Source organism: Chrysemys picta, chromosome 7, assembly GCF_011386835.1.
Source record: "Chrysemys picta bellii isolate R12L10 chromosome 7, ASM1138683v2, whole genome shotgun sequence".
Classification (NCBI taxonomy): Eukaryota; Metazoa; Chordata; order Testudines; family Emydidae; genus Chrysemys; species Chrysemys picta.
Genome location: NC_088797.1, coordinates 95,849,888 through 95,869,740, shown reverse-complemented (window position 1 = coordinate 95,869,740; position 19,853 = coordinate 95,849,888). Strand labels below are relative to the sequence as shown.

The following is a 19,853-nucleotide window of genomic DNA, read 5'->3' as shown; positions in this document are numbered from 1 at the left end:
CTGTTTAGGTCAATTCTTGTGCTATATTTAATTTAAAGCCTGACCCTGTGGTTAGCTGAGTGCCATCAATGACCAGGACACTCCACACCTCTAGGAGGCACTAAGCACCATATAGGATTGAGAGTTAAATCAAGTATCGCAACAAGAGACTCCTTGAAGCAAGGCACCTGCCATTTAATTGGTCTATAAAGCCTGCATGATTAGATTTGAAATTAGGAAATGTGAATTCAAATATTTTTACAATCTAGAGAAAAGTCAGAGAAACCAGAGAAACTTTTTATTGCACAAAATAAATTATATAGAAAACAAAATGCAACAAAACAACTTGTATTTGTAGGCTGCACAACAGATGTTACAACATGAATATATTTATTGCTTTCAGAAAGGAGCAATTCAGTGCTAGTAAGCAGATTAGTTATACTTCTTGCTCATCTAGGATTTTTCTTAGGATTAATTCAACTGGGCCAGAGGCATCTTGCAGCATATGGACCATACACAATTGTAACTTACTATAGCAGTAATGAAGGTGCCGTGGATATTCTTGACATTAACATGAAACACTCAATTTAACATCACTGGTACTGAAGCATACATATGGTGACAATAAGAAACTGTTACATATCAAATATATTTCTTAAAATGTCCATTTACAGAGTTTGCATGAGTTATTGTACTAAAATTTACCCTCTTTACAAATGTAGATATAACTCCAAACAAACTTACTTCACTCTGCATCAAAATACAACACAGATTCTGCCAAATGAAGTCTAGTGCCAACTCAGTACCTAATTATAGAAGTGTTCACTAGTTCTAATGTAGTTACGGGTTTATCGTCCTTTTTCAGAACAACCCTCTTTTTTAAAAAGGTTATAACTCAGCTGAAAAGAATATTCCAGAGTGAACTTTGGCAGAGCTGGGGGAAACCACAGTACTTGTTTTATACACTTTTAACAAAAATACTCATTTGGTTATTAAAAAATAAAAGGCTGCAATATATATTTTACATATATATTACATTTATAACTCAAACTGGTTTGAGATTCTAAAATGCTACTTTGTTGACCCTGAGATGTTGAGCCCCCATTGATTTAATATGGACAAACTATTAGCAGCTATTTAACAAGAAATTTAAAAAGTAAAATATTCAAATTGTAAGATGTTTTAAAAATATTGACTACTTTAGGAACTCAAGGAAAGGGTAAGTGTATTAATATGGTAATGGTTTTACCAAGTATTTGCAGTCTATTGAATAAAATCCTCTATTTAATTATGTAAATATTTACACACATTTAGAATTGTAATATTGTAATTTACTGTGGACTCCTGGGCTTATAGTTACAAAACTTTACAAACTTATGGAAAACTAACACAAAAGATTAAGTGTGACTAATGTTAGAGATATGAAAGACCCCACAAATGTGAGGAAATTCAGAGTTATGGTGGGAACTCTTGGCCATATTCAAATCTCAGTTACATGAATGTAAAAGCAAAGAAACACCATTAAAGTTAAATCCAGAGCTCTGACACAGCCTCAGGATCTGTTAGTGTGGACCCATGCAGAGTCCCATTGTGTGAAGACTGTGGGTTTACACCTGTGGAACAGAGATCAGAATCTGGCCATCTGTCGTTAACAGTGATCTGGTAGAATTAATTTGGAATTGTGTGTGTGTTGCTGGGTTCTTTTAGATGTTAGATATACTACAGTACAAGCTGGCACAAAAAATGGGTTAAGAATGTCATTTCAACCATCATTTCAATTTCACCATTTCAGTGTCCATCGTTCCGTGAGATTAAGTCCTAATGTCATTTCATGTGTTCTTTTGTGTTTTCAAAAAAGTAGTTTAAAAGTATGGTTGGTACAAATGACTATGTACTAGTAACTCAAAAGGTGCAGTTGTAACATGCATATGTTCCAGCAGCAGTTTCCTAAAATTCAAAAATATCGAGTATCAGATATGTCCCATTGCACTAGGAAAATACTATTTGCTTCACATATCTGGTATGTCATTTTCATTCAGTGGGGAATTTGCTATTAAATACTGATGTCTAGCAAATTTTAGGCAATTTTATAGATTGCATAAACTGTAAATGGACTATATAAATATTGTATACAGTACCTTAAAACATCCATTGGAATGCGACCCTCAAAATGAAATTTGCTGTACCACAACAAATACAATAAAGTAGGAATGCTATAAGGTAGGAAGAAACTAATGTCAAAAATGAAAAAACAGCACCGTCATTATATGTTATGCAATCAAATTGTTGATAATATAAATATTTTTTGTAGCATGGTCAGATATACTTGGCTAAGTCCAGGTATAAAATGCATTTAGCCCAGCTGTAACAACTATACAGCTTTATACAGAATAAACATTCCATAAATCAACTGAGAATGCATTTGAGCACAAAAATAAAAATATTTAAGTGATTCTCTAAGCAGCTTTTTGTTTTTTTAAAACATAAACATAGATATTGGACTGATTAAATATCTACAAGTGCTTTTCCTTTATAAAAATACATATATTCTTAGTAGTAGGATAGACTAAGTCATTAACAATGACCTGGTATTTTTTTTTTCACTTCAATTTGAATGATTTATAAGCTAAATTTTACAACCACAAAAAGGTTTATTTGTAATAAGGTGTTATCACTTTTGACAAAAAGCTTAAAATATTTTATATTTTAAAAGAAAATTAGCAACATAACATTACAATATGTTCTATGATCTCTAAGTATTGTGAGGGCTGTTGTATTAAAAACTGATAGCCACTGACCAGATGCAAGGAAGAATTACTGCCCACCACAAGCTCCTTTCTTATCTTTACTTGGATCACAGCTTATATAAGGACACTTAAGCCCCCATCCAAAAAAATGCCATTTAGAGTACTCTATACAGACTAGTCAATAGCCTAGAACGTCTAACAAATCAGGCTTTGCATTGATTTTTCTAAAATGCAAAATGTTTTTAAATTTGCATTTGGGAAAAAATTTACAAAATTATGCATTGCTTAATGTTTATTCCAGGAAGTTTCTACTCCAGGAAAAAAAAGAAAAGAAATAAGAGCTACTGCAATTTTTTAAGTGACAGATTTAAAAACCTATTTAAATAATTGTTCTGTTTTTTCCAATCTAGTTCAGGACTATCCTGGAAAAGAAATACAAGAGATTTATATAATTTTTTATTTTTACTGCACAACACATAAAATAACCCTGATATTTTTGCTAATCAATACTCTGATGTTACTGAAAGCAATGCCATTTGCTAAAAAAATAGCTATAAAATCTGTAAAATGTAGTTTAACATCTTTGCATGATCCTCCAAGTCTGTCCTTTTTACCCTCCAAAAATTCACTAAGCTACAGCTAGAAAACCCCAAAGTATCTTGAATATTTTGTGCTTCAGAAGGTTTATGAGATTGACAGCGCACTAAAGTATTTTATTAGTTCCTAGGCCAGGTATAGCACAGATATCAGTAATGCAAGCCTTTATGCGTCTTTTTGTTAAAAGACATTACCATGACCTAAAAGGGACCATTCTTTCTACCCATGACTGGTAAATTCAATCCTTATGCTAATTTCCATAATTTATCTGTTATTTAAAAACTGACAGGTATGCCAAACTCTAGTTTGGCAATAAACAGCTACCATCAGTAACATACGTTTGTTTGATACCAGATGCACTAAACTTGACTAACTAGATGTCCACTGCACTCCTCAAGGGAAAATGACAATGCTTTATTCCAAGTCAGTTTCTGGATGGCTGACCTTTGGTATTAAAAAGTCCCTTACAACTATTAGGCAAGCAAATAAGTCATAAAAATATAGTCTTTTAAAAAAACTTTATGAATAAATTAAATGCCTGATAGGCAGATGCACAGAGTACTTTAAGTCGATCAGAATTCAGTTTTCCAGTAAAAGGGTACAGTGAGCAGCTCTGATTATACTACACCAAAATCCCTCAGACACATCGGCAACATCTACATTGCTAATCACCTGATAGAATACAAAACACAGTTATGGGACCAGAATATCACCACAGAATAAATGCATCTCACTTTGACAGTAAATATCTTTGCTTCACCTTTGTTTGCAATAGAAAACTTAGACTATAGCCAGCAGCACAAAAATGTTTTACCCTTGTAAGACTTTTATATACTACACCATTCTCTCTTAATCCGAACCCTGCCTGCTGCTCTTCAGCTTAAGGGAAAAAAAATAGCAAACTATTTATGCTCATCCCATCCATCCTTTTATATGTCACACATTAAGCCTTCTTTAAAAATATCTACTAGAAAAAAATATTATATATAAAGTTTACTGTAAGAAAAAGTACATACATCATAGCAATATGCAAATTCAATCTAATGCCTCTCTTTGGTTCGTTAATATAATCACGGAATCTTTATTTTATGGGGCTGGCCTCTCCTGCAGTCTGAAACATTAGAGCTGCACCTCTCTTTCTACAAATACAAGAGGCAGATCAGGTCTATGGGCTTTTCCACAGCCCTACCACCACTCTTGAAGTGTTTCCAGAGCTGTATAGCAACATTAAATTCCTTATTAGTAAAGGCAACAAACTTCTTAATGGTAATGACTGGATTCAGAAGTGACCATTGTAAAAACACCAGCAGAATGTCGTGTGTCAAAGGAAACCCTACTTAGAAATCCCACCTGAAAGATCCTGACCTCTCCCCCCGAACCATCTGAGACATTTGGGATGTAGTGAGCAGTAAGGAAAAAAATTAGCTGGGAAGTAAAGATGAGTAAGACAAGAAAAAATTTCCCAGTCTCTAAAATTAGTAGCATTAATCTATTCTGGGATCATTGTTTGGAGCACTCCCCACAGAAGGATGCTTCAGTTGAGAAGTGAAGATCAAGCCAATAGTGTTTTACGAAAATGTTGATAGATGACCAGGTGGAAGCTTTTCAGATTTCCTCTGTGGTGGCTCAAGCTCTTTCTGCCCTGAAAGCCATCGTGGAATGTGTTAAGTAGGCTCTGATCCCTTCTAGAATCAGTCTGTCTACAGCTGAATATACTTTGATGAAGCAGGACTAGATCCGCCTGGCTATGGAGGATTTTGCTGGCTTAGCCTAGGCATTACGGGCAAAAACAAAACAATCAATATTTTTTCTAAATTGATCGGTTCTACTAACGTATATTTTCACTGTTCTTCCCACACGTAGGATATGCCATGTTTTTGTCATCTCCAAGTGTGAGGTATTGGAAAAAATGAATGAATGATCTCCCGTGAAGTACTGATGGGTTAACCTTGTTTATGAATGCCTCTAGAGTAGAAAGAGCTTTATCTTGTCCTCCTGAAAGATGTAGTAAGGCTTTCTGTCTTCTAAAAGCAATATTTTCTGAAACTCTTCTGGTTGACATGACGCATAACCTTATTGTAAGGAAATACAGGGAATTATATATCATTGATTCAAAGGGCTGGATTGCGAAAGCTTGTAGCATTGTGGACAGCTCCTATGGTGGCTTGCTTTATTGGAAAATAGATGACTTTACTCTCAGGAGGGAATTTGCATTACTTTGGCATTTAGACTTGAACTTCTCATGTCCTCACGTCAATTTATATATGCCATGGTCATGACTGAACTAGAACATGCTCCTTCCCTAAGGCAAGCACTGAAGTCTCAAATAACCAGGCTGAAGGCTCCCAAATCTAGGAAACTGATGCTCTGGAACTTTTTTTACTTTGTTTATTGTGACAGATGTGTTCCCCATCCTGAAAGGCTGATACCAGTGGTCGGGATTTTGGGATCTGGATTGCAGAAAGAAGTTGCTACTATCATATGGGCTTCCCATCACCACCAAATGATGCATTGAAATACTCTGGATTGTATCTGCTTTCCTATGCATCTCTTGTTGTGACAGTTCCAGGCTCATAAGAGAAATCCTTGACGTTATACCATATGCACTCTTGTCTAGGGTGTAATCTCTACGTATAAGGCCAGAAGACCAAGGGGCTGTAAGTACGCACATCTTCGAGACCATTGCGTGGGCCATGTTGAATCTTTCCTATGTTGTTAAGGCTGCATTCAACTCCTAGGTGAATGATACTTTGAGAGGGCTTCAGAAAATTTTCCTATCAGAATATTTTCTATTTTGTCAACCTGTTCATTTTCCTTGTCTAAGACCACTTGGGCTTGCCTCATCTTTTTCTTACTCTGAAGAATATGAAGCAGCGTCCCGAACATTTGAGGGACAAGTTCTATTGCTTCTTGCTCCAGGTGACCGTCTGACTGAACTAGGACATTCTTCTTCAGGTGTGAGATCCTCTTCGGGATTATTTGATGTTTCTAGTTGTCTTGTAAGGTTGAAGATGGATGAAAAAGAGATATGGAGGAGTCAAACTCCAGGGTGCATCTCTGCTTCACTCGGTTCTGAACTTACCTGTCGGAAATCAATTAGAATGAGATATCTGGAAAAGGGATGACCTACCCTGCTTTGTAGGTGTACTTGACTTCAAACTGTTGTAGTCAAACTGAATGAGCTGGAAAGAGGAGTTGGACTCATTTTCTGGTTTGGGCTTTCTTCTGATGTTCTTACCCCCTTGTGGATAGGAATAAAAGGACCTTTGCATCCTTCAACTTTACTGGAGTGGGAGCGAACACTTTGGCTAGTCCATGTAATTGGCTAGCACTGTATCAAGCTTTTCTCCAGATAGGATTCCGCCAGTGTGTTTTGAAACTCAGAGAATTGGCACTGAATAACTATGCTGTCTAGGACTTAAATCAGTTAGGGCTTGTCTAATTTGTGGCAAGCTGGGATGTGACTCTACCCCGCCTTATTTTGCCATGGACTAATTGATGTGCATTAACTAGATGAAAGTGTTTTAATGAACTGTTAATACTTGTCAGCAGGATCAAGAGCAGGCTGGTGTAGGGTATACTCACACTGCAGTTTGTGGGGAATTAAATGTTTGTGTACACAAGCCCTTAGTGTCTGGCTAAGTTGGCCTTTGTGGTTTTGCTGCAACTCCATGGAATGCCCTTCTGTGGCTCCTCAGACCTTATGGCAAATAGATTGCCTCTTGACCTCTGTGGTGATAGGGAAATGGAAAACAAATAGAGCAAAAGAGCTCAGTGGGGTCCCATTTAGGGAGAAACACCCTACAAATTTTGGTTCACTATGGGAGAGGAGAGAGCAAAAGATTTTGGTTGCTGCTTTCACAAAATCAGCTTTAATAGCTAGGATTGCAATGGATAAGATGGGAGCCCTGTCCACCACTCTGTGCTGCAGAAAGTGAATTTAAGTCCTAAAGGAGTGTGACCAAACCTTAAACCCCTATCAACAAGTCTGAGTTGCCTCTGGAATTTGCAAGAGAAGTACAGACAAAATAACTCAGACTAGGGAAAAAGATAAGGATCCAAAATTCAAGATTATTGCTTAGGGGAAAATAAAATTGACTCAACATAAGACTCGCCCTTTTTAAATAGTTTCTAGTATGTGAGATTCTATATTTGCCCATATTTAAACTGCTTAATTAACAGAAAATATTTCTTTGATGTTGGTTTGTTTCACTTGAAGGAAGGTTCTTCTATGTATAGTTCTATTAAGAAATACTATTACTGAAAATATTGAGACCATTTATAATACACAGAAAAATATTCTCATTTAAAATGTATAAAGTGGGTCTAAAAGATATTCTATATTAGTAATCCACCATTTTCCTTTAAATAACATTTTCAGTAAAACCAGAACAGTCAAAATAATTTACAATATAAAACGTTATTAAAAAGAAGAATATAGTTACATTTTTGTTGCACATTGTTTCCTATCTGAGCACACCATACATTAGGGTCTGATTCTGAAAACATTTATTTGAATAATTCTTACTGTAGTGATGAATTCCACTGACTACAGTGGGGGCTATTCAGACAAATAAGAATTATTCATGTGTTTGCAGGATTGGGCCCTTAGTCAAGGTAGTTTAATAGTACACAATGTAATGCACATTTCATGCTAATCTAATAGATTTGTATTATATATGCTTTTGAGATCTTACAAGATCCCATTCTGTAAACTCTTAACTTCCAGTATGTTAGAGGATATATACTGCCTACAGATTTTTAGTCTAACAAAGGCTTTACATTTGACTTCTATTAATGGGCTAACTGGGGGAAGGAGGTGGATGTAACTTCTGGGCTCTCATTTTAGAAAAAAACCTAAACTTGTGGGATAGAGTTAAAGGTTGTACAATTAGGAAAAGTGTCTCATTTTAGGTCTGACACCCCCCCACCCCCCACCCGTTGCAGTTGGGTGCCAACAATATGGATAATTTCAGAATAACTATTGAGGGCTCAGCTATTTTCTTCCTTCCTGATTGACTTTATGCAGTGGTGAGACACTGTGTGCTATTAATGTCCACATCAAGCATGCCTGTACGTAGTAGTGTCCTGTTTTATTTGGACACGCTGTGTGATTTTCATTGAATACCCATGTTCTCACTGCATTATAATCTGACTTTGGCACTCAAAAGTGTCTGTACATGCATTCGACTATTCTTACACTTTTTATATTTTTTAATTGGCACAATGTATCAACAGGGATAATCACATGTGCATATCTGTAGACATGTCACACCTATGCAGTATAAGCAAAGAGGAATTTACTGCAGGAGAGACAGCACTTGTGTTATGCAAGCTGCCCACCTAGATATCAATTTGGCTGGCATCTAACCCCTAGGACAAGCGTTCAATCAAACCGCAAGCAGGCACTATGCTGTCATATCAGAAATTTATAATTGTAGGTAGCTAGATCGTATGTTTATAAAAGCACTGAAAGGCAGGATACTCAGCAGAGTACATTGAAAACCTATCTGTCCTTAGTTTTCGTACTTACAATGAAGAAGATTTGACTTCCCTAATCCAGTTCTGAGCTGGATTTAAAAAACAAACAAACCATGAAATAACACAGTTGTCAATTCTCAGCAAGACAAATTTTTGGCTTCTTGAACCGAGAATGCAGAAAATCTTATGAAACATTCAAACCTCTATTCATTGTCACTCATGGACCCTCATAATATAGTAAAAAGAATTTTCAGTGGCTGTGCTAAATCCAATATGAATTTGTGGTTGGGTGCAAAATTCTGTCTACGTCATACCCTTAAGAATGGACTCAAAGTGATCAATTTTGTGTTAGACAAGGTAGGTGAGGGAACATCTTATATTGGACCAACTTCTGTTGATGAAAGACAAGCTTTTAAGTTCACAGAGCTCTTCTTTGGGTCTGGGAAAGATACTCAGATTGTCACAGCTAAGTACAAGATGGAACAGACAGTTAAACATAAGAAGTTAACATGTTTGTGAAAAATGTTTACCCACAGGTAATATGGTGTTTCCACATTGAAATCCATATAGGGAATCATTAAATAATTATAACCCATACTCGATGGGGACCACATCCTGAAAGAAATATTTTCTGAACCCCCTCTTCTGGCCTTCAAACAACCTTCCAACCTTACCAAGGTCATCATCAGAAGCAAGCTCCCCACAGACCAGGACACACCAACTCAAAGTGGCACCAGACCTTGCTAGAACAACAGATGCAAAACCCGGCTGACATATCTCCACTTCTGTGATGATCAATATCTTCCACATTACACCATTCAAGATCCATGGGTCGTACACATGCTTAACACAATATGTGGTGTACCTCATCCATTGCACTAAATGCCCCAATAACAACTGTGGGTGAAACCAGACAATCACTACACTCTCAAATGAACTCACACAGAAAAATGATAGAAGACAAAAAACACCCTATCACCCATGGCCAAACACCTTTCACAAAGCAATTACTCCATATCTGACCTATCCTCACCCTCAAAGGAAGTCTGTATAACACCTTCACAAGCTGGAAAAAATTCACAACGCTGCTAGACATTAAAAATCATGGACTCAATAAAGACTCCGGATTTATGGCTCATCATAACCATCTGTGCCCCACTAGTTCTCCTTTGTCCCATAACTGCAGAGTTGTTAACTGCTCACTTCATGACTTGAATGGTCTCCTGCAACGTGTTAACTCCTTACATTTAGCAATTTGTTCCATCTTGTATTTAGCTGTGACACTCTGCGTACTTTTCTCAGACCTGAAGAAGAGCTCTGTGAGCTTGAAAGCTTGTCTTTCACCAACAGAAGTTGGTCCAATAAATATTACCTCACCTACCTTGTCTCTCGACTATCCTGAGACTACATGGCTACAACAACACTGCAAACAAATTCTGTGCTGTCCTTCTGTTTGTTTAAAACACCCAGTTCAAATGTACCAAACTAGCAAATATGCAACTAAAGAAATACACTGTCTCCCCCGAATCAACTAATAATTAAACTTGAAATATTGCTATTAATTTTATGATGAACTGAAACCAAAAGCTTTGAAACAAACCTTTCATTTTAATGTGAAGCCACCTTGAAAATACTCCTGGCATAAAAACACTTCTATGATGTGAAGGATATAAAAATTGCAAGGTGTCATTAGTACATACATGTAAATATTTAGAAACAACATTGTATTGATTCTTTATAAAGGAATTTAGTATGATGCAGATAACATGGATATGCAATAGAAATTTGGATCTCACTCCTGAAACCTGATCCATGTTGGCAGACCTCTGTGTCTGTGAAGAGTACCACTGCATTTGTTAAGGCTCTGTGTAGGACCTGGGATCTACCGACATGGAGCAGCTTGTCAAATCTGCCATTGAGCGTGCCATGGACTGGAAAAGAGCATGCCATGGACTGGGAAGGCAAGAGGTAACTAGCCTTTGCAACCAGCAAGTGCATCTGTTGCTATCAACAGTATGGCCCAACTAGCCCCAATACCAGTCAGCACACTGTGCCTGCAGAAGGGAGTATCAGAGTGTTTCCCATGGCACCCTGTGTCAGCACATTATATGCAATCTTCATCTGCAATGGCAGGATTCCTTAACAGAATGCTACGGGCAATGTCTCTACTCCCCCTTGTTATGTGGCTTTTGGAACACAAAGGTAGGATCTGACTCAGTGTGTACAAATAGGATGAAATCCTGTTCTCACTAAAGTCAATGGCAAAACTCTCATTGACTTCAGAAGCCAGCTTTTCACCCGTAATGCATGTTTGTTTGCATGCCCTACACGTATAAATTGTACTGCCACCAAACTTTTATAGGAGCTATTTCCCATTGTCTATCTTTTATGCTTTGATCCTGTGGTTTTTTATTTGATTTTCTAAGCACGACTAGTTCATTCTATAGTAGCTTCTGAAAGTCAATTTGTTTCCTTTGTGTTGTATACATAAAGTCATATAAAAGTAAGTAGGAATGCTGGTAGCTGTGCATTAAGTAGAAATTATACCAAGTATTGAACTGTAAGTATCTCTGCAGAATTTGAAATAAAAAACCCACTCTGACTTGTAAACTGAGCAAAGACAATGGAAGACCACAGAAAATGCATGAAATATAATGCTCCCTGCAATGTTACCAGAAACTTTAATACAATTTTCTTCACTAGAACCATTATATTTGTGATACCTAAGGCCAAAAAAAGCACTTTTCCCCCCACCATTACCAGGTCTGAGGAAAAAAAAAATGCCTTGAACAGCCTATTATTTTCATCAGACTGCTTATCTACTATATTGCATTACCTCTAGTTTTATGGAACTAGCTTTAGGATGCGACAATAACTAATTAAGTTAATGTGCAATAGCTTCTGAACTCCAGATAAACATAACATAGAAATTTAATGCCATTAAAGCTATGTATTTTGAAATATGTTAGTTTGTATTATTTTACTCTATTATATGCCACACTTGGACACATCTAAATCCAATCTTAAAAATAAAGTGAACGTCACAGAGTGACAAAAGATATATAAATGTTCGCTATATGGTGTAATTTTAGACAGGAAGTTCTGCTTTTTTATTAGAAATTTAAATTATTTTAACCTCACTTTTACACTGACTTTATTAAAAGAAACCTAATTTGACCAGTTGCCATTATCCTAAATAGTTGTATATCAAATTCCAATCTTTAGGCAAGTCATACAATTTTGCACTCACAAGGGCTATGGTGCTATTAGGTGATACTGGTAGAATCTATTTAGACAATTTAAAATGGCTTAGTTGAATTACTATGTTCTAATATTGTTGTAAGGATAATCTTCATTCATTGCAAAATGATTGTTGCACACTCATGAGCGAGCTATACCTGGACGCATGGAAACTTAACAAGAAAAATGTAGTGGCACAATCACCACTGTTCTAAATATATTTTCTATACAAAATATTTTCAAGGTATAATCCATAACTTTTTGTACAGTTCTCTATCATTTATACAACAATAATCAGTAAAATAGTAAATATGTGACAATTGCAACACCACATGGAATGAGCATTCTGCCATTTTGCTAGTGTAATCAACATTAGGACCAGAAAACTCTTCTAACAGGCAGGCAAAATGTTCTGTAGTTTCTGAATCTTGACTATACACGTCATGATTTTGGCTATGACTTGCAGCACACTTTTAAGATACCACAAATATCTTATGCACATTTCAGTAGCAGAATGGCACTTGGCTTGCTCTAATAGAAACAACAAAGATGCAATTGACAATTTTAAGAAAGACAATGTCCTTATTTGCATGCTGAAAATCTGGTTGTGTCCCCTTAATCCAGGCACATCCATTCATTGTGCAATCTGTCGATGGGTAACAAATAGTGCAGGATTCATCTCAGTAGGATCCGGCCCTTTGGTCTAACCAAAGTCAATTCTGGGTCGATACTGCAGTACCATTGGGTAAGACTAGAAACAAAAACAAAAGAAGAACACAACAACAAACAAACAAAAAAAGACAAACAAGGATAACATGAAGGCATGGTTTATATGAAATACAAACAAGATATAATTAAACCGTACCACAAGGAAAGTTAAAAATGTACCTCTCTAAAATTAGACTAATATGGTTTTATACATTTCAATAAAATTTACATCCACAACCAGTTTTCAAAAATATAGTAAAAAGTCTCATACCACAGTGAGTTCAGGAGTCAGATTATAATTATATCATCCATACACAATACATACGCTGCATAACTTACATTGTACGTATGACATACTGGATCACACTTGTGTGATCCTAGAAATAATTCAGGTATTCTTGTGCTGTTAGATTTGACAAAAACATTCATAAGATGTTTTTATCTCATACTGATCAAATAAATTCTAAGATGATATACTTGGCCTGGTATTTCAGAAGTACAGAGAGCCAACAGCTCCCATTATAACCAGTACTAACCAATGCAAGCTGCAGTTACTCAACTCTTTTGAAAGTCAAGTCAACCAGAGTCACTTGATTTCATGAGAAAGGAGGACTGAAATCTACTGAAAATAATTCCCTTATCTTCATATTCATTCAAGGCTGCATTTTCAATAGCTCTTAATCTTGCATTCACAAAAATGCAACACATCCATTTGGATACATAAATTGAGGAGCACTGTGATAGGGAAGAAAGGTGGAACTTGTGGTCACTTGCTGCTGAAAGGTCCATTTATATAATATATATTTTTTCAGTCTAAGTCTGATGTTTTTTTCCATATAACTTTACTGCGGTGTTGGAGCTTCTCTAACACAAAACCAGGAATGCTCTATTATGTCAGCATGGGGTTCAAATAGCCTCTGACTTCACTGTCAGAAGGGACCACAGTTGAGGTACAGACTTCTTAAATTGTGTGGGTGGAATTACTGAGAGGTTTTACTAAATTATCATTAGCAACAAAAATATTGCATTCTTTTTTCACTCTTCAAATACAACAGATGAATCTCAGAGACCAAAAAAAGAATAACCATTGCATTCAAGACTTATGCAAGAAGTTAATGAATTTTTCTCACTATGGTAGAAAAAGGTCAGAAACTGGAAAGATCACAATTGTTGTGGGTTTGTAGGTGTGGAAGTCTGAAAAATCAGACAATTAGAGCCAGGGTATTTGGGTGAGAAGACAGAAAGCACCTTAAGTGAGTTCTTGTTATAAGTAATAACTATATGCTCAAATAAACTCAATATCAGATTAGTTAGTCCAGGATATGATTACTACATGAGAAAAAGGGAAACCATCCCATTTAACATTTAAGAATCTTTCACACTTCAAACTAATGCTTAGTCTTGCAGACTCTGAACACAAGCACCTAACTTCTATTAACATTAATGGGAATTACACACAAGCAATGAGGACAATTACACCCCTAAAATTTAGTATGAGACTATACTGTACTCAAAACTCCTATGCACAAAGTCTGCATACCACTAAAAATGTTGAGCTAACTGAACAAATACAAATTGTAATGCGTAAACGGAAATGTTTTTCTAGAACACCCTTTCATTTGGACTGAATTCTGCCCTCAATTACACCCAAGTCACTCAACTGAAGTCAGCACAATTACAAAGTGTCATTTGTATCAGAATTTGACCCTGGATCATTAATTTTGGTTTTCCATGTAAGAAAAATATTAGTCCATATTGGGATCATTTTTAAAAAACAATCATTTGTAATAGAGATGGGCTCAAATCAAATACTGAAACCAGATTCAGATCCAAATTTGCAGCTTGAAATCTTCTTTAAAATAGGCCTAATTAGAACACCCATTGTGAACAATATGAAAATTTGAGAAAGTTTTGATCAGTTTTCAATTCCAATGTTCCGGGATGTTTAGAACTTGAGTTTTGGTTTGCTTCACTAGAGGGATATGAAGCTGGGATGTCAGCCCATTTCCAAATTTAAAGCAGTAAAAAGGAACACAACATTAGAAAATCTAACATTTCTTTACTTGCCAATTTTGGATATTTTATAGAGGTATAAACTTCCATTATGTCCCTAACCATGCGGTACCATGCAGTCCCTAACCATGCAGTATTATCATGAGGGAGGATAAGGGGAGAAAGGGAAGTGTGGGAGATGTCTTTTTTAACTCCCTGCTGGTGATCATCATATGCAGTGAAGCATGAAGATAAAGAGCCTTTATTTAAAAAAATCATAAGCCTTAAAACTCCTGAGTGTACTTCATTCATTCATTCAATACAAGCTTTATGGAATGAATGAATAAATAGAAGACTTAGACCTTATATATTAAGTTTTAGCTCAAAGGAACAGAGTTATAAAACCTCCACAACGATGAGTTACAATTAAAATGTTGACAGGATATGTAATATGTACAGTCGTGAGTGCCTCTTACCTGATAAAAAGTGCCATCCTGTGAGCAGACTTGCGAAGATGAGCAGTTCTGACACCGAAACTGCGGAGGAGATGATTTTCTGATCAGATAAGAGGCATCCACAACTGGACACATACATTCATCAATCATTTAATTTTTTTTTGTTTCAAATGAGAGAATTAAAATTAATTATTTTTAAAATAGGAACACATTTTCCAAGGAGTAAATTATCATTATTTCTTAGACTATATCAAGCTCTCCTAGTGTCCAGAGGTATGTCAACAAAAGCTCACAGTGAACAGTGTCACTGACATAGATAATGGATTTACCTGCTCTTCATCCATCAAAGGAAGAGATTATCAACTAAGAACCATTATAGCTTCTGTACCACACTTTGGCTTAAAATCAACTTGACCAGGGGCTGGACAAGCACAGAAGAGCAGATATTTCTGGAGCTGCCTTACTATAACCTTCTTGATAATTTTCCCCTCAAAAAGAAGTTTCCAAACAGGTTAATAATTGGAGGGTTTGTTACCAAAAACATAATTTCTGAAATATTTCACCCAGGCAGGAATAGCACCCTGAAGAGACTTGGGCTACTTCAAAGATGATAGTATTATACATTTTATATTTTCTGTTAGTTTTGGTTTGCAAGCATTGGCTATTAAGAGTAATTTATAATTATCCAATGGAAAAGGTGAATGCATCGCCTGGAGATTCTGTGTGACCATAAATGTTCCATAAAATTTCACAGAGTTTTCAGTAACATCATATATATCCAAGAAAACATTTTTCCTTTAATTTTTTTGAAAATTTAAGCTGGTGCAAATATGGGCATTTGACCAAATAGTATACATTATTGCCTCCAAACCAATGCAACTGTCAAGAATCCATGTGTTGACAGGAGGCAGTAGTTCAGCCATCATGAATGCATTCTATTATTGTTACGGCCTCATTTCTCCTCAATATTTCATTAGACCACAAGCAATGTTAACAAAATTCAGAAGGTTAGTAAAACAAATACCAACTGGATTCAAGGGCAATACTACTTTTAGATTAAAACACTCTTTGATGGTGCAATATTGCATTCTTGATAGCCATTTTAATCTCAGTGCAATATTCTGTCCTCAAACCTAGTCAATATTTGCTATGTAGAAATTAATTTTTTTGAAGGTCTTACTAGGTTTAAAGGTGAAACTGTTAAAGTTTGCGAGTTGTTTGATCAACATTGTGCTTAATTCCGTCTCCTCTGCCTATGCCACAGTGAGTATAGAAAACAAGAGTGATGGGGGCCGGGGCTCTGGAATTTACTACAGCTCAGTATGTAAAACTACACCAGTACTTAACCTTAATTGAACCCATGGGCAGCTTCCCCTTGCACTGAAATGCAACCACTTTGCACACAATGCAAAGCCTTACAAGGTAAAGCAGAATATATAACCACATATAACATGAATGAATATATAAAAGAAAGATAAAATAAATACAACAGGCAATGAGATGATGTCCGACAATTAATGACCAAATGGGAGTAATTAATGGTCCAAAGCAAACCTAAGGGTTATTAACTTAATCTGATCATTGATCCCTAAGAAATGTCCTTCAGCAAGATAGCTATTGCTTTTCTAAACTATATATGTGGGAGGGGGAAATTAGCTGTACTATCTGTTGTGGACATTATTATATGTTTACTGTACATGACATGAACATAGAATTAAGAAATGTCAAAATAATTAGATGGCTCGAATGATTTCTCAATGTCCCATCATATTATAGTTAGAGCATTTTGAATATAGAATGATTGGACAGAAACTCCAGTCTTTTGCAAGTTAAGGGATCATACTATTTCAACTGAAATTCCCACGATGACTAAGTATTTGTGGTTTCAGATATTTCACCTAAGAATTCAAAATTAGAACGTATATTCAAACTTCGTATTCCTGCTAATTCTGAATGTTAAAGTCTGTGTAGTATGCCTGTTGTAGTGTTTCAATAACTAATCATAGATTTTTTTCATATAAATAATCTGGAGAGTATGTGAGATTAATTTTTAAATACAGATTTTGTAAAGATCACAGAACACCTTTCCGACCAAGCCATGAACCCAAACAAACTCTACAAAGAAATCTATCTATACACAGGCACACATGAATACATGTAAAAATCATAAAAGTACTCACATTTTCGCCTCTTAGTCTCCATCTTGTCATATAGATGAATTCCATAGTATGATCCTTCCCCATGATTTCACCATTGCATAGTACATCCAGCTTTAAAAAAATGATGACAGAGTCCAACAGATATGAAATTGTTACTTTTAAATGAAATCATAAGTGAATCTCTTAGCTATTTAATAATCCCACCAAAGACTCTTAGTGCATGGACCATATATTGACTTAAATAAATGTCAATGCAGATGAATGCCCCCTAAAATATTGATTTTATTAATCTTATACAGTCACCTGAGTAAAGAGAAAAGCTTTACAGTGTGCCTTGGAAGATGCTCTGAACATTGCAATACTCTTTTAGTCCTAAGGATACACATGACTATCACACTTTCCTGCTTATTAAAAAAATTAAGAATAACCCAAAAATGCAAATACCATTCTTTATTACTTGAGGACTTAGGGCAGGAGAAGAAAGCAATGTGATGAAGTGAGAGAGTCTGTGAGAAGCATTTCTACCAAAATGGCATTGTGGGGTCTCCTGTTTGTTGTCTCTTAGGTCTTATCTCCACTGAGACTTTTTAGAAATTTTCCTATTGCTGTTTAGCAGAGGAGCTGCTCCATTGGCCAGATAAATATTACTTCCCCACCTCACAGGGGTATTGTTAGGGAAAATATATTAAAGATCATGTGGTGTTCAGATATTATGGTTATGGAGGCCATATAAGTACTTAGACATAGGTTAGTCTATCAGAACTGGGCTGCTTTTCACATTACACAGTAACAATGAAGGATCACTAATGAAACTGAAGAACGTTTTGGTCAGGTGGTGTCTAGTCACCACTCCTTCTTTCCCAGCAGTTATAGCTATAGGGTTACTTTTGTTATTAACCATATAAAAGGAGGCAAGAAGAGAAAACATATACCTGTATATCAAAAAACTTAAAAGATAACTAATACATAAGGATATGATTCTGTTATGGATACTGTGACTTTCTAGGACCTCTATGACTACTTCTGGGGCAGGGCTGGAGCAGCTGTTAGCCCTGGGCTACCGAAGCAGGTGGCCAGGGTTGGGTCAGCCCCTGTCGCAGGAGCAGCGTCGGGGCTGGAGCAGTGACCCCCGGAACAGCTGACTAGCGGCTAGCCCCAGGGCCACCGGAGCAGCTGGCTGGGGTTGGGTCAGTCCCTGCTGCAAGAGCAGTGGAAGGGCTGGAGCTGCAAGCCCCCGGCAGCACTCTATTTGTCCCTCCCTCCCCAGGGAATTTTTAGTAAAAGACAGGAACAGGTTGCAGGCAACAAACAAAAGTTCACAGAAGCCCGCAACCTGTCCCTGACTTTTACTAAAAATACCTGTGACAGAATCTTAATCTTACTGATAAAACAAAATGATGATCACTCCAAAGCTGAGCAACAAGCAATATTTATATGAAGGTGCCCGGGTAGCAAGTGCAGTTGGTGCTCCATTGGCTAAGTGCCCTTCAGTGGGTCTGGCTCATTTCCGGGTTTAGGAAACCTTGTACCAGAGACTGAATACTGCCTTGTACTCACTGATTGAGTTATTTTAAAAAGACTTTGTTTAGCTGAAGCTTAAATTTAATATTTTGCAGTGGGTGGGGGAACTTACCTCATAAGAACTTGGAAGCTTTAATTTTAAACTGAGAAACTTTTTGATGGTTCCTACAGTTACTCGTGTAGAACAGCGGATGAATTTCTTCATTAAACCCTAAAGGAACATATCAGAGAAGGGGTGTTAGATATTTTGAAACAAAACACCCTCACTTTAATAGCATGTATGCAACTTTTGGCACAAGAATATTTATTAGAGTGGGCATGTTTACTGTTAACTAATTTTACTGTATTGTCTCTATTTATTTAGTTTTATTATTAATTTATAAAGGATGTATATACATTTCTGGAAGGCATAATTTTTTATTAATCCAAGGTAGGCTGGTGAAATTTACACTGCCACAATTTTCTTGTTCAGTATAGACCCGGTGTTTGGCTGGGTTAGAGCACCCCCAATCTGCTACTGCTTTGCACTGGCTAGTTTGATAGTACCATAGATATTTGGAACAGCTAGCCCACCCTGTTCAATGGGTCTGTATAAAGAATCTACTCTCACTTTAGGTCTCTTCTTGTTCCATATAAATTTAAACAACATCCTTTGTATTCCTGCAAGGGTTTTATCTGGGATAATCACAGAAAGATTTTGAAACAAGAAAGTATCAGGAGGTAGCCATGTTAGTCTGTATCCACAAAAACAACGAGGAGTCTGGTGGCACCTTAAAGATTAACAGATTTATTTGGCCATAAGCTTTTGTGGGTAAAACACCCACTTCTTCAGATGCAACCAGATGCATCTGAAGAAGTGGGTTTTTTACTAACGAAAGCTTATGCCCAAATAAATCTGTTAGTCTTTAAGGTGCCACCGGACTCCTTGTTGTTTTTGAAACAAGAAAGCTATTCTTGGCAAAACGGTTATTTTG

At 36.4% G+C, this 19,853-nt stretch overlaps 1 protein-coding gene across 12 annotated transcripts in view; it reads right to left on the bottom strand.

The window, feature by feature from the left end:
• Window positions 1-262: 262 nt before the first annotated feature.
• The window catches only part of PCGF5 (polycomb group ring finger 5), a 106,499-nt gene continuing 86,908 nt past the window's right edge, over window positions 263-19,853 (bottom strand). For 9 of the 12 annotated variants that reach the window (XM_065552063.1, XM_065552062.1, XM_008170582.4 and 6 more), the window contains 4 exons: window positions 18,992-19,090; window positions 17,380-17,469; window positions 15,221-15,280; window positions 263-12,795 (listed from right to left, as the gene is read on the bottom strand). In XM_065552063.1, coding sequence (XP_065408135.1) covers window positions 12,748-12,795; window positions 15,221-15,280; window positions 17,380-17,469; window positions 18,992-19,090 — 297 coding nt within the window. In that variant the 3' untranslated portion in view covers window positions 263-12,747. The remainder of the gene's footprint in view (window positions 12,796-15,220; window positions 15,281-17,379; window positions 17,470-18,991; window positions 19,091-19,853) is intronic. The other 3 variants (XM_042856825.2, XM_065552064.1, XM_065552067.1) reach the window with 1 other exon arrangement.